This window comes from Chenopodium quinoa, unplaced genomic scaffold (assembly GCF_001683475.1).
Source record: "Chenopodium quinoa cultivar QQ74 unplaced genomic scaffold, ASM168347v1, whole genome shotgun sequence".
Taxonomy (NCBI): Eukaryota; Viridiplantae; Streptophyta; class Magnoliopsida; order Caryophyllales; family Amaranthaceae; genus Chenopodium; species Chenopodium quinoa.
Window position 1 is genome coordinate 6,036,085 of NW_018742484.1, and position 14,501 is coordinate 6,050,585.

At 31.9% G+C, this 14,501-nt stretch overlaps 1 protein-coding gene across 1 annotated transcript; it reads right to left on the bottom strand.

Annotated features, from left to right (window-relative positions):
* Positions 1-10,269: 10,269 nt before the first annotated feature.
* LOC110719553 (two-component response regulator-like APRR1) lies at positions 10,270-13,618 on the bottom strand. The gene is made up of 4 exons (XM_021898509.1): positions 12,545-13,618; positions 12,283-12,450; positions 11,986-12,114; positions 10,270-10,967 (listed from the first exon to the last, which is right to left on the bottom strand). The coding sequence occupies exons 1-4, from the start codon at positions 13,232-13,234 to the stop codon at positions 10,860-10,862; spliced, it is 1,095 nt and encodes a 364-aa protein (XP_021754201.1). The 5' UTR covers positions 13,235-13,618; the 3' UTR covers positions 10,270-10,859.
* Positions 13,619-14,501: the final 883 nt, after the last annotated feature.

A 14,501-nucleotide genomic window follows, 5' to 3' on the forward strand; every position in this document is an offset into this window, starting at 1 on the left:
TCCACATTTGTAAGTATGTTATCCTGTTTTAAACGTTCAACAGTTTCTTTTAACTTAACATCATCATCAAACAAATCAAAGAATCTCTGTTGAAAATCAAGTCTCATATTATCTATCCATTCACTGGGTTCTTTGTAAGTTTTAAGTGCCTTATCACTTTGTGCCTTCTCTACATATAAAGTCCATTAAATCACCTTGAACTTCCAAAACAGCATCAATCAATTTTTCTTTCGAGAAATGTATGTCTTAATTCATTAAAAGTATACCATACCTCAGCCTCTAGCTCCTTTAATTTGGCTTTTTCTTCTGTTTTGGCCGTCAAACACAAGTGTGCTGATTCTTTTGAGGGTTCTTCTTCTTCTTCTTCTTCTGACTCCGAGTCTCCCCAGGCAACTATCATATCCTTCCTTACATTCTCCTTTGAAAAGGATGGCTTGTATGCTTTGGACTCCTTAGCTTGATCCTTGCCTTTGAACTTTGACCTATCATTTTCCTTTAGAGGACAGTCTCTAATAAAGTGATCTTTTGAGCCACACTTGAAACAAGTAGTCTCTTTGGAACTTGAAAATTTTTTGTTCTTATCAAACTTCCTATTACCAATCATCTTCTTGAATCTTTCATGGCCATCTCATCCTCATCAACTTCAAATTTTGAGCTTTTAGAGCAAGACTCTTATTCTTGGAACTTTCAGCATTGGAACCTTAGTGAAGTTCATGAGTCATCAATGATCCAGCCAGCTGCTCCATGTTGAACTTCGTAAAGTCATTGGTTTCTTGTAATGTAGTCACCTTGGATCTCCCGCGTTCATCTTGAGGAAGACTCCTTAACACCTTTCTAGCCTGTTCATCTATAGGAATATGTCTGCTAAGGGAACCCAGTTCATGAATTATATCATTGTATCTAGTAAACATTTCTTCTATGGTTTCCTTAGGTAACATTTCAAATCTTTCATATTAAGACATCAATAAATCAATTTTGTAACATTTTACCTCATTTGTACCTTCATGTGTAACTTCAAGTAGATCCTATATTTGTTTAGCAGACTTGCATCCCATGATTTTGTTATGCTCATGGGGTCCAAGTCCATAATGCAACAATTTAATAGCTAAAGCATTCAATTCATATTTTTGAAAATCCTCTTTTTCAAAATCAGATAAAGGTTTAGGAACTATCTTGTTTTTCTCAATAGTTTTGGTTACCTCGAAATCACCAGACTCAATAACGCGCCAAACTTGGTAATTTTCAGCTTTGATGAAAATCTCCATTCTGTTCTTCCAGTAGGTATAGAACTTACCATTGAACATAGGTGGACGTTGGGTAGAGTACCCTTCTTCAAGCTTCTCTCGATAGTTCATCTCTCCTCATGAACTTCATCAGCAATATTATTTGCTTATACACGAGAACTAGTGCTCTGATACCAATTGTTAGTTGAGACAAACACTACAAGAGGGAGGTGAATTGTATGTGAGTTCCTATTGACTACTTTTGCGGAATTAAAATAGAATATAAAAGGAACTTAGCAAAGCACACATGATTTTACGAGGAAACCTTCCAGGGCCCAAATGGAAGTAAAACCTCGACCCTCCAAGGGATTTCAAACACCAAATCAATCCAATATAATAGGGCAAACTCTCCTAGTTACAACCTATTATAATAAGACCTTTACTCACAAGTTCCAGTCTAAACTTTGTACATAGTAGAACCCTATTCTACACAACCTAAGTCTGTGACTTAGATTCACTCATCACTCCCTTTTTTATGCTCTCCCACTCAGCTTCAATCTTGAAGCCTACAATTTGTATGCAATACGCTTAACTCTTCCCCCCAATACCAAAACAATACAAACTTTTGACTCTAATATGATTGGAAAGCTACACATGAACTTCAAAATTAATATGACAAAGTTTAGACTTGGCAAACTTACACTTTCAAGCACTCTTCAGATTCTTCACGCATAAACTCACACCTTGTGCTAATTTTGAATTCTCCCTTATATACAAGTTATACTCGTATGTAAAGTAGGGTTTTCAAAAGATAGAAATTACAAAACTGCCGTTTTCATAATCACACATTCATGTAAATCTTTTTGGAAGAAAATCTTTTTAGAAAACTTATCATTGATATAATTTATGAAAAGAATAATATTTTGTAAAATCGAAATTTATAAAATAAAATATTTTCATAAAATTAATACTTATCTTGTATAAACTTTCCATTTATAAAGCTTGCCAAGCTTTGTCATGCTTCTAATAAATTCCATGCATAAACTTTCCTAACATATTTACAATAATCCTTAGATAAATAAACTTAACAAAAAGACTTATATTCTCTAGCTGGGTTATTTCATCATACGCTGTATTGTTAGGATACTTGGGCTTCACACAGTCTAGGACTAAGTTCTGTTGTCCTTCTTTCTCCAGCTCCTTGCTGGAACTTCGCAGGCCAAGTTCTTATAGAACTTGTTGTCAAGCTCCTGTTAGGGAACTTCTCTTAGTGTTCTTGTTAGGGAACTCAGTTAGTTCCATTAAAGAACTCTTCTTCTACTTTCTTTAACTTTCCTTAAGATCTCCTTAAATGTTTATAGGCAGGTTACGCTTCCACTTCCACTTCCAAAGTCAACTTAACCTGTTCTAATCACAACACTTAGAAAAATCGCATTAGTTGAAGTTTGCTTTTATTCATCATCATCAAAACTCTTAAGCTTCAACAACTACTAACAGGTGATGTAAAGCAACTATTTCAAGCTTTTCAATAAGGTTCAATCTTGATCAACATGTTTATAAGGAAGCAAATATAAATAGCACACTAAATGTCTTCTCTAGGTCATATGATGAAAAGTTACTAATTACTCCCTAATAAATAAACCTTTTTTGTCGATAGAAAATTTTCTTTAGGCTAGGTCATAGTGTTGAAGAAAACTGTCTTTATAATTCAAATTGCAACTTGCAAGTTATGAAATAATATAGCATGTGAGATCTTGTAAGACTTTTCTCGATTTATACTTTCATATTGTCAAAGTTTTATAATAATTTTTACCTATGAAAAAATTGTGCAATTGAAATAATATGTTATTGACAAACATAAAATAAAAAGTAACGCAAGTAATAAGAAGCAAAGAAAGTACCTAACTAGTTCTATAGTTTCAAGGGAGAGGAAGAATGGAGGTAAAAACGTACTCCATAATTTTTTCATTTAATTTTAACAGTAATAATTAAGGATCCCACCTTAATTATAAAGAACATTTTGCTGTTAAACTACTTGACAGAGGAAGTACCCTACGTCCCTACTACCTAGCTAGTTCTTACGTCCATTATTACTCCCTAATCCTTATATAGCCTAAACTTTACACATTTGTAACCTACATTCCCACTAGCTATTTCATGTGTTTAAATGGCAAAATTTAATTGCGTAATTCATTAAAGGTTTTAAAATAAACCACCATTACTTTTTTCGAACTAGTACCACTTGAAGGTTTAAAAGTGGCAAGAAAGGGATTGGTCAAGTATAGTCTACTTGCTACTTAAGTGGCAGTAATAGCTAGCTAGGCTACTACATTTGCTCGGGGAAGATCAAATATTCAATGGCATGCCACATTTATGAAATTAACACACGACTCAGTAATTCGGTATTTTTTTGGTCAAATTTGACTCAATCTAGATGCAATTAGGCCTTGTTTTTATGAGTTTCTGAGCAGAGCATAGCATATTTCGATATAACAGAGCAGAGCACAGCAGAGCAGAATAGGTGTCAGCAGAGCAGCTTATTTATACCTCCACAACAGCTCAAAAGAACAGGGCATTACCTTATATCCGTTATTTTTATTACTGTAACATATAAAATTTATGTACCCCATACATATTTTAAAGAATCCATGTAATAGAGTGAGAGATAAAAAAAATGACCCATATGAATATGATGATGAAATCGAGAGATAGAAAGAATACGAAGCATACATGAAAACGTGCAATATTAAAATCACGATTGAATTATACTCCCTCTATTTTTAAATACTTGTTCCATTTCTCTTGGGCATGTATGCCGATGCTAATCTTTGATTAATAATATCTTTAATTATCAATAAGTATAAATTCTGACAATAGAAAATTAATAATCTATTCATTGAGATGATTCCAACAAGTATCCACAAGACTATATTTTTCTTATGTATAAATCACAAACATTAGTCAAAGTAAGACAAATAGTGTAAAAAATAGAAATGAAGCAAGTATTTAAAAACGGAGGGAGTATAATACAAAGTACTACTGTTATGACTTTTAATTTTACATGATATGGGTTGGACTTAAACTTCATTTGTATGGTTGAGCTGACTATAAATAACATTAATTTATTTTACTAGTTTTTTGAGGCATAATTTATATATGTTACGCTCAATATATAAGAAAGAGAACAGATATATTGTTTGACCGAACAATAATGCTAACTCCAAATTACTCCAACCCAATCAAACCGTTTGAAATATGTAGATATTACTATGATTAAAACTTGATCTTGCATTAAGTCGAAGTAATAAAAATTGGATAGACTTTTTTATTTTAAAGGGTGATTCTTTAGACCTTCACAAAAGAATAACTTTTAATATGACCATGTCTAACAATAAATTATTGTAAATTCGTGTTATATATACAGACCACATACCTGTATGGACTCCGTATATAAGAAAAAACTTCGGATTGATTAATATAATGATTAATACTGGATTACTTAAAGTATTAAACAGGTTAATAAAATTGGGTAGGGGTATCTTAAAAAGCAATCTGCAAAAGAGGAGTAAGATGACAGAGGGTTTCTTTTTTTATCAAAAGATGACAGAAGCTTTTACTAGAAAAGAAAACAATACAGTGCTTTTGGTCGTTATTTTAAGCGATTTGCAACCCAATTTGGAGGTGGAATATCCAAATTTGGAAAGCTTAAAATTCCTCTCCTATTTCAACCTAAATCAAAATGAGTATAATTTTCTCACCCCACAACAAATAATAGAGAAAAGGAATAAAACATCATTTTTGCTGACTATATATTCTTCTACGTAATATTCATCCTCTCTCTCTTTATTTTTTATATACTGTATATGTACTTCTTATGTCTATGTACACAAACATAAATTATGTTGTAAAAGAAAATTAAACTAAGCGAGAAGTTATTGAAAACAATTTTGGTATCACAATACTTGCTTGTCAATTGATAATAAGTTCCGATTTCCGAAGGTCTTATTAAGAAAAAATTGTCAAAATATAATCTCAACTTTATTCAACTAGCAAAATATTAAATAAAAATTTGCTCGAAACAATAAGATTGTGGTCAGATTACTCAGATATATATGACCAATTGATCATTACATATATGATTACAACTATAATTACATATATGGTCAGATTACAAATATATTACGCATATGATTACATTAAATTGTATTAAATTTTTTTTTTAATCCAAATTGATTATTTCTAAACATTGTTATTTTAATAGTTAGAGCATGGCCCTTGCCCCCTTGGTGGAGGCACATTGACAATAGTAGGTCAACTGAACCCAATTAATTGTGAAATTTGGGAAAATTTACTCTTAATTAACTTATAAGAATATTAACAAATTTCTTATTAATTTAACTACTTGAGTACTTACCATAACTCTAATAAACCCTCATCACATAATTAATTATTTAGTTATTTGAATCCACCATTGAGCATGATCGTGCATATGATGGTTAAAAATTGCCATGCATGGTGACTGATGAGTTTACATTCACTAGTCTACAGTACGTAATTCAATAATAATAAATTAATAATACAAGTAAGAAAATTTGTCAAGAATAAGTCAACCTTTGCATGATTAGCTCAAAATAAGTCAACATTTCGATTAATTTAAAATAAGTCGACTTTTAAAAGGTATTGTTTAATAAGTGACATGACCTACAACTTACCAAATAGGTCAATTTTTTTATAAAATAATTTATTAATTTTTTTTTAATAATATTAAATTTAATTAACTATAATTATATTAAATAAACAAATTATAAAAATTAAAAAAAAAAAAAAAACCCAACCAACCCCTTCCCCCCACCCACTGCCTGGCACCGGCGACCACCTCCTTATCCCGGCGCCGAAGACCACCTCCTTATCCCGACGCCGGCGACCACACTCACCTCCTTTTCCCCCAACTACGAATTCTCTCTCCTCCTCTTCCACCTAACCACCATCACTTCTTTCACTCTCCCACATCAACCCCAACTCTCGGTGTAACAATCCACCACCATCCACTTTCCGCCACCCCTAACACATCTCCGCTGCCGTCAACCGCCATAAAAGCGCCGCTGTACGATTCATTGACCCAGACCTAATTCAAACCTCATCCGAGCCTTCTCATACTCCTTTGTTTCCCTCCTCCTCTGCATCCCCAACACCCTCGTCTACCACCGCACATTGCTATACGCCGTCGTCTGGCTTTACACCCACGTCGTCCCTTTTTACCTCGTCGACGTTCTTCTCCCTGCCATTCACAACATCCATGTTGCGCTTCACAAAGGGACGGGAATGATTTTGGGAATTGGGTTTAGGGTTTAGGGACGGGAATGGGGAAAGGGAGGGGATGGGATGGGGTCGCCGGCGACGAAAGAGGAGGTGATCGCCGACCGTTGGAAGGGGGATGGGGCTGGCAGTGGGTGGTGGCTGGGATTTTTCTTTTTTTTTTTTAGTTTTATTTTATTTTATTTATTTTAATATAATTATTTAATTGTGAATTGATTTTTTTTTAAATAATCACTCAAAAAATAAATCTTAATTATTTTTGTTAAAAAGGATCAACCACTTAATGACACGTGTTATATTTTACCTTAACAACCGGTTACCCTCTAATCTAACAGGTTTTGACTCATTTTGAGAAAAAATCCCTTAAAAGTCGACTTAATTTGAGTTAATCGAAAGGTTGACTTATTTTGAGCTAACCACGCAAATGTTGGTTTATTCTTGACAAATTTTCCATACAAGTATTAGTAAACGAGTGAGTGGAATCTAAGGAAATTAAGCTAATAGAATTAAGTTTTTTCTCAACTATATATTTGAATTGTTATATATACTCTAGAGACTAGATACATATTGTACAAATTCTTTCCATATCTTCTTATATATGTGGTACGGTCAAACTTTAAGGTTAGCTTTTTTTATAATAACATACGAAGTATATCAATAGTGTTAAAGCATAACTTTCAAATAACGAACATATGTGAGTGTCCCATGTGATTAAGAAAAAATCTTTACAAAATTAAGGCTAATAATTACTTCGTTAATGATTTTGGGATAAAACCTCATTTGATCTTATGAAGTAGACTCTCTCTTAATATGATGACGGTTTTATTATTACCTATATGTGATCCGACCAATATTTAACAAATTAAATAGTCACTATATAAATAGGAACTATAAGCAAATTTAAAATAGAAAGATTTTTAGGAACAGAGGTAGCTTCTCAAGATTTTTTATTTATTGTTATTTTACTTTATTTTTTTGGAAAGAAGGGCAATTTTAATATGCTTTCTCTTGGCTTGTACATAAAAGGACTATGGTTGTTTAAAGAGCCCTCAGCTTTGAATCTTGTTAAGCACTATAGATAAAGGATATATTCTGATTCTAATGCTTCACCTTATATGGATGAGGTACTGGTTATACTCCATTAGCTTTAACAACCTTCATACAAAAAGTAAAAACCCGAGTGATCACAGTACAAACTATAAGGAATGAATGAGGTTGAATATAGAATTTGAATTTGTGACCTTAGCTTTAGGTCATAAGTAAGAATAAAAATGCCGTAACCAACTACACCAAGTGTTTTGTGTAATTGTAAACTGAAAATTATACAGTACGTAATTTCACTCATTTGTTTTGAATCAAGTACTAAATTGAAATTTTTTTGTATATATTATGTAATTTTAGGTTTTGATTAAATTTTGAGGTGATACTCAAGTTTTGAAATCAAATCTCTAATATATATCATTGTCCTGTATATTATGACTATAAAGTGGCGCATGGTTGACAGTAATATACTCATATTATCAAGTATATACCGCCTATTACGTCACTTGTTTAATAGTTTTATTATTTCAATCAAAAATCACAATGAAGCTATGCAAAATATATACTCCGTAAAAGGTTGTTGAAGGAACAAAATGCGAGTACTTTACTTTTGATATTCTTTTGATCTTTTTTGATTAATGAAGATGTCTAAAGTTTTCTACCCAATTATCATTGGCCTTGGGGTAATCCGACAGCAGTACTAGTCAATTAGACCTTTTCATGGCTTAGTTGAAATCTTAAGGAAGTTGCTCTGAAAACATAAAAGTGGTCATTTGGCAAATGGATTTTACTTTTTAATTGAATTCCAATATTTGGTACGGAGTAACTAATTTTTCATTGATATTTAATTTAAGCTGAAAATAATTAAGATGTATGTAGTTCTTGAATACGGCGTACATATATATTACTTTCCTTATTCCATCAATTTTACATTACACTATTTATATTCTAATTTTAATCATATTTATTATCTAATATTTAGATTACACTTTTCATATTCTAATTTTGATCATATTTATTTACTAATATATAATGATAATATTCTTATTTATTTAATTTTTATTGGTTTAATCTCAATGTATACTAAGAGAATTAAATTATCTAATTTTTACATTTTAATACTAATGGTCAACTTAAAATATAAACAATAAAAAGTCAAAGTAATCATGTATAAAAAAAAAGAAGAAGAAAAGAAAAAAAAAACTACCTTCATTTCATAATACTTGACAGATTATAGTCTCTTCGATTGACTTTTTACACTAATTATGTTGTAATTTTGACTATAGTTTTATAACAATAATTACTACGGAGTATGATAAATAGTTCAAAGATCCTTTAGGAAAATACTTCATTTGTACTACACAAAAATTACAAAGATTATGACTCATTACAATTGTCAAACGTGCCCCAAAAAAAGTCCAGCAAACAAACAATCACAATATTACTTCGATCATTCTGTCGTGTGACAACAAGGCGGCTGGTACATTTTATTTAATTAGTATAGCTTAATGCAAAATTAAAGTAATTTAGTACCATAAATTACCAAAAAATTCAATGTGGAAAATCTTATATAATCATTAGCATAAGTAGCAAGTTAGATACGTCCTAAAGTAATGATGTCTTGGAAGGTGAAGGTATAGGTAATGCATCAATATCGCAGCCATTGTGTTGGAGATTATTGTTTACTCTTTGAATACGTAACATTCTTTCCTTAGTGTCGGACCAATTTTTTTTTCCCTCTTTTGGAATTATTTTAGCATATAGCAAAGTCAATCATATACATACGTTGTGTGAATACTTTCTTAAAAAGAAAATTAAAATAAAAACATTCATCTTGCTAATGATTGTCAATATAGTACTACTAATATACATATATTAATCCATCACCGCCCCTTTTATGAGCTCTTTCAAAACTCTTGTCTAATCTTTATTCGTTTATTAGTTAAAAGTAAAGTATTTTAGGCTAAGATGCTTGAGAGCAATGGTTTTTCAGTTGCAATGATAAGTAGTTGTTTGCTATGTAAAACCGAACAATACAATTATGACCCCCGATATACACATTTTTATGTGTGTATTTGTATGTGTAAAGGATATCTTTGATAATTTAATAACTTAATAAGTATTAGGTGCCGAAATGCTAACTACATACTATTATCCTCTAAAAAAATATATAAGGGTATCAAAAATCTAGGAAAGACGAGGAAAGGAAAAGTCATAATTATATTGCACACCTCTTTTGCTAAACACTCCACACACCATAGTTCAAATTGAGATCGATTTAATTCCAAAACCAATTACTCTGTAACAACTATGAGTAAATGAACTATCTACACTTGGCAATGTCTTCTCTCTTTTTACCGAATCATTTAATACAGTACTCTCTCCATTTTGTAATAACTGACATACTCCAACTAACACAAAGTTTAAGAAAAAGTCAAAAAGTTGAATGAATTGATTCAATTAAATTGTTTATTGTAATGATAAGTGGATGAGATACTTTTTTTATTCACATAAACTTAAGTATGAATGTGAAAGAATAGAGAAAATGTGGAAATTTTTTAAGTATGTCAATTATCAAGTAGTGATAACAAAATAAAAACAGTATCGATTATCACGGAGCGAATGGAGTACAGCTTACGCGTACAAGAGAACACATATATAGAGTCCCAACTCCCAACAGTCACAAACATATGCAAGAGTAAATACTTTAGACTAGCAATTATATTTATTAATGAAATCACTATTTATGTACAAATTGGTCAGAATTACAACAAAAGGGTAACAAATTTTTGGTAAAAAAGGATCAAATGCTTCTGCAGCTGGTAGTTGTAAGTGACCTAAGCTAAGTGGGGCACCCTCCCCTAGTTAAAAGGAGCACAAAAAAATCAGCAGTCAAACAACAAATTAAGTATCCCTGATAAAATTTACTGCTGTTTCAGTTTTTCTTCCCACTTCTATTTTTTTTTTTTTTCTCAATAATAACATTTTTATATTATTATATGATCCCCAACAAACTTGTTCAGAAAAAATTAAGCTAGTCTACCCACTTTTCTGTAACATTATTTAAAGCCCCTTTCTCTGTTTTTGTTACACCTTTCATTTTGGGGACTTTAATATTTGGTCAATTCATCAGTTGTCCCAACCTAAAACTACCCAAATTTTTTGGGTCTTTTTTGTTTTAATTTATAAAAAAAAAAAAAAACAAAACCTTTTTTATGTATAAAAAAAAAATGGATTTTTGCTAGCTAGCTTAAAATTTTCTGTGCTTCAGCAGCAATATCAATAACCACAGTACTGAAAGTGATGAGTAGCTCCAAAATTGTTCAGGAACCGTCCCCCTCCTCTACCTAATATTCCTTCTTCGTCTTCTTCTTGCAAATTATCAACCTGTCAATTTACCATAAAAAAATATATTAATCACTATTACAAAGGGTTAAACTCAATTGTCAATTTGTCATGCTAAATATGGTAAATATTCGGTTGAGGAAAACATTGCATAAAGATGCAAGAACTTTTTAAGCTATATATGTTGAGTTGTTGACGACGACTTGGCGTGGTAGCCTACTTTGCATCTAGTACTACATACGAGTACTCGTGCAGTCGTGCTATGATTGTTTGCAATTATGCAAGTTGTGTTAATTGCCTAACAGTTACGGTCTCTTCTTCAATAACTTAAAAGGTAATCGTCTCTGATTGGTAAATTTGTTTGGTGGTAGTTGACTTACTCATAGGACAGATAAATAAACTTTCTACTCTGTATCTTATAACATTATATTATGGGTGCGGCCAGGCCGTGAAATTAGATTCTCCAATTTTAAGGCATTTTCTCTAGGAAATAGTAGTATTACTGCTTAAGAAAAGTGTATTGACTGAAAGGGACAAGGCTAAAACATATATAACCAACTTTGAAATAAACAGGTTATATTGTCGTAGTACAATACCACAATTTATCCATCACACTCATGTAAAGCATATAAATGCCATGGAGTGTGTTATCAAAGATTAATTCGAAACAAAACTACGGAATACATACATCATTGTTCTTTGTAATCTTTACACACGAAAATGAATATAACAGCATAAAAATCCTACATAGTCACATAGATGCATTCGTTTGACTGATACCTAATCGGTTAATCATACAACTTTCAGTTTTCATCAAATTGGCATCCAAAAAGATAAAGATGGAACATGCAAAAAGAAATCACACACATATATTAGTACCTATCAAATTCTTCCATATTCCATGTACAATTATTTTCATTTATATTCATGTTATTATCATTTTTCATACTATCCAAAACCCAATAATTGAATGCATGATGAAAAATTATAAATCATAATCCTAAAAAATACTTACTAGAAATAATTTTTTAAAAAGCAAAAGAAAAAATAATTAAATTACCCAAAGATCATCATCATCTTCATAACGATTAAAACAGGTTGGTTTTGGAATCTCTCCAGTCTCATCGTTGCGTGCGAATCTGCCACGTACTCTTGGTCTATTGTCGGCTAGCGTTTTTCGGCATGCATACTGGCACCCCAACATAAAAAAAAATTACTAATTATACACTAAAAATTCATCAATCAACAAAAATAGTATTAACTTGTTAAAAAATGATTTAAATTACAAAACATAAATTAGTAATGTGAAAGCTAAATTTTGATAGATATAATCAGGATTCCGTAAAAGGGTAGGTACCTTGATAGTCTTGTTGAAGTTGCGTTGAGTACGTTTAGCTCTGTACCTATCAATCCTTTCTTTTCTTTCTTCCGCACTATATTTTCCTACTTTGAAATTTGATTCTTCCGTCGTATTTCCTTCTCCTGATAATGGACTTGCTGTTGATGAACATACTCTTCCTCCCACCTTTAAAAAAATATATAATAATGCATTTTTAATAACGATAATTCTAATTAAATTACTTTAAATAAATACAATTAAGTGAAAAAAAAGGCTTAACTGGTAAATCCCCAGTGCTACAGACCCGTCTCATTTGACCATTTTCGAGTTCCGGGGCAAAATTTTGAACCTCCAAAAGAGTGTTAAACTTGGGTTGAAACCAAAAACTTGGTTTTCCATCAAAAGAGTTACTACTGTAACTTCTTTGCATGAATTTCAGCATACTTTCATTACTACTTTCATTAGTATTAGAATTATTACTATTAAGAAAATAAGAGTTGTAACTATTTGGAGGGTAGTCAAAACCCATTTGAAAATCCTCTGATTTTATACTATCTGAAACTACAGAGTAATTTTCACTACTAAACACATTTCCCAAACTACCCACCAAATGACTTTGTTGTTGCTGTTGTTGTTGAAGAGAAAGTGTTTCTAATTGATGGCTTGGAGGTGAATTGGTGAAAAGGGTATGGGCAATTTGGTCTAAAGATTGTGCATCATCAGGTGAAATTTGGGTAGTAGTAGTAGTTGTGGTGTTTTGATAGTTGGTGCTGTTGCGTCCACGGCCGCGACTACGGCTATTGTTTGTTTGATCATCGGAGAATTCATGAAAGATGCTATCGATGGAGGAGTCGGAAAGAGTTGGGATTTGGTCAGTAAAGAAATTCCCTGAAATTTCATCAGGAGAAATCATGGTTGTTGGTAAATGAGAGTAATAAGGTTCATCAAACATGAACATATCAGAAGACATTTTTTGTTTTTTTGGTGGATTTTTGTATGATCAAATGAAAATTGGCATGAAATAAAGGAAGAATTGAAGAAGAGAGACAAAATGAAAGACAAGGCAAAACTTCACTTGACTTTCTTTTTCTCTAAATTGTGTGTCTTCTTGCTGCTGTGTAGTTTGTGTTTTTTTTTTAATGTTGAAAGTGGAGGTAATAGTTGGACCAGTGCACTGATGGCTCGATGCTCTCTATTTAAAGAACCAAAAAGTTGTATTTTCTACGTCTAGTTGTTGCTCATGCCCACTAATTTATGTATGATGAGGTCAAGGTTCGATACTTTGTACTACAAACTAATTAAAAGAGTTGTTTTGTTTGTGTTGGCTCCGACTTTATGACGGAGGTGTGGATGCCAACTAACTTACTTATATTTGAATTGAAGTTAAAGAGTGATATCTATTATGATAGAATAAATTAAATATTTATGGCAAGAGGTTTAGGGTTGAAATCGTCAAATTAATGTTGGAGATTTAAGGTTAAAATAGTCAAATCCATCAATCTCATTTCAGGGGGACAATGTGTTTCTGTGTGGCTGGTCACACCGTGTGACCGACTAACACACACCAAAACACTGACCGGATAACCCCTGACCGATCGAGTAACCCCTGATCAAGTATCCCCTGAATAAATAATCTCGACCACAAGGTATGGCCAATAACATATGAAACTTTTGTGTCAGGAGGATTTTCCTTTTATTTCATTCCTAGAGAGACCTTAGCCTTATTTAACCTTAAAAGATTTAAAATGATGTTTTTGTTTGTGTTGGGGATATTTTGGGCCACTGTTGGTCTATTGGGCTAACAATATGCTCCATTATGTTCACGTTTGTTTGTTGAGTTATTTGAGACTATGGAAAGTACTATTTACTATACTTGTCTGAAGAACATAAATTATAAAGGGTTTGGTTGGACCCTATGACAAGGTGGTCCAACTCTCAAAATCAATGAAAATTCAAGGTGGTTTTTAATGTTTTTCAATTTTGTAATTAATTGGTTTTGAGGATCTATTTATGTTGACGTGTTGTGTTGGAAAACAGATAAGGGACCCAATCTCATTAAAAATTAGGGTAATCTTAGTGGAAAATTCTGGTTCAATGGATAAAAATGTAATTAGAACAGTACTAGCAAATACAAGTATCTTCTTAACAATGACATTAGGTTATGAGAAAGGACCAACAGTCATTTTGGGTCAATCAAATGTAATGGAGGCTAAGTCACTAAGAGCATATATGATATA

Excerpts from the sequence above, each read along its gene's own strand:
- LOC110719553 (XM_021898509.1), bottom strand. The coding sequence starts at position 13,234 with ATGTCTTCTGATATGTTCATGTTTGATGAACCTTATTACTCTCATTTA. Across the intron at positions 12,451-12,544 it reads GTAGCACTGGGGATTTACCA|GTGGGAGGAAGAGTATGTTC; the intron begins GTTAAGCCTTTT and ends ATTTTTTTAAAG. Across the intron at positions 12,115-12,282 it reads ACTTCAACAAGACTATCAAG|TATGCATGCCGAAAAACGCT; the intron begins GTACCTACCCTT and ends TTGGGGTGCCAG.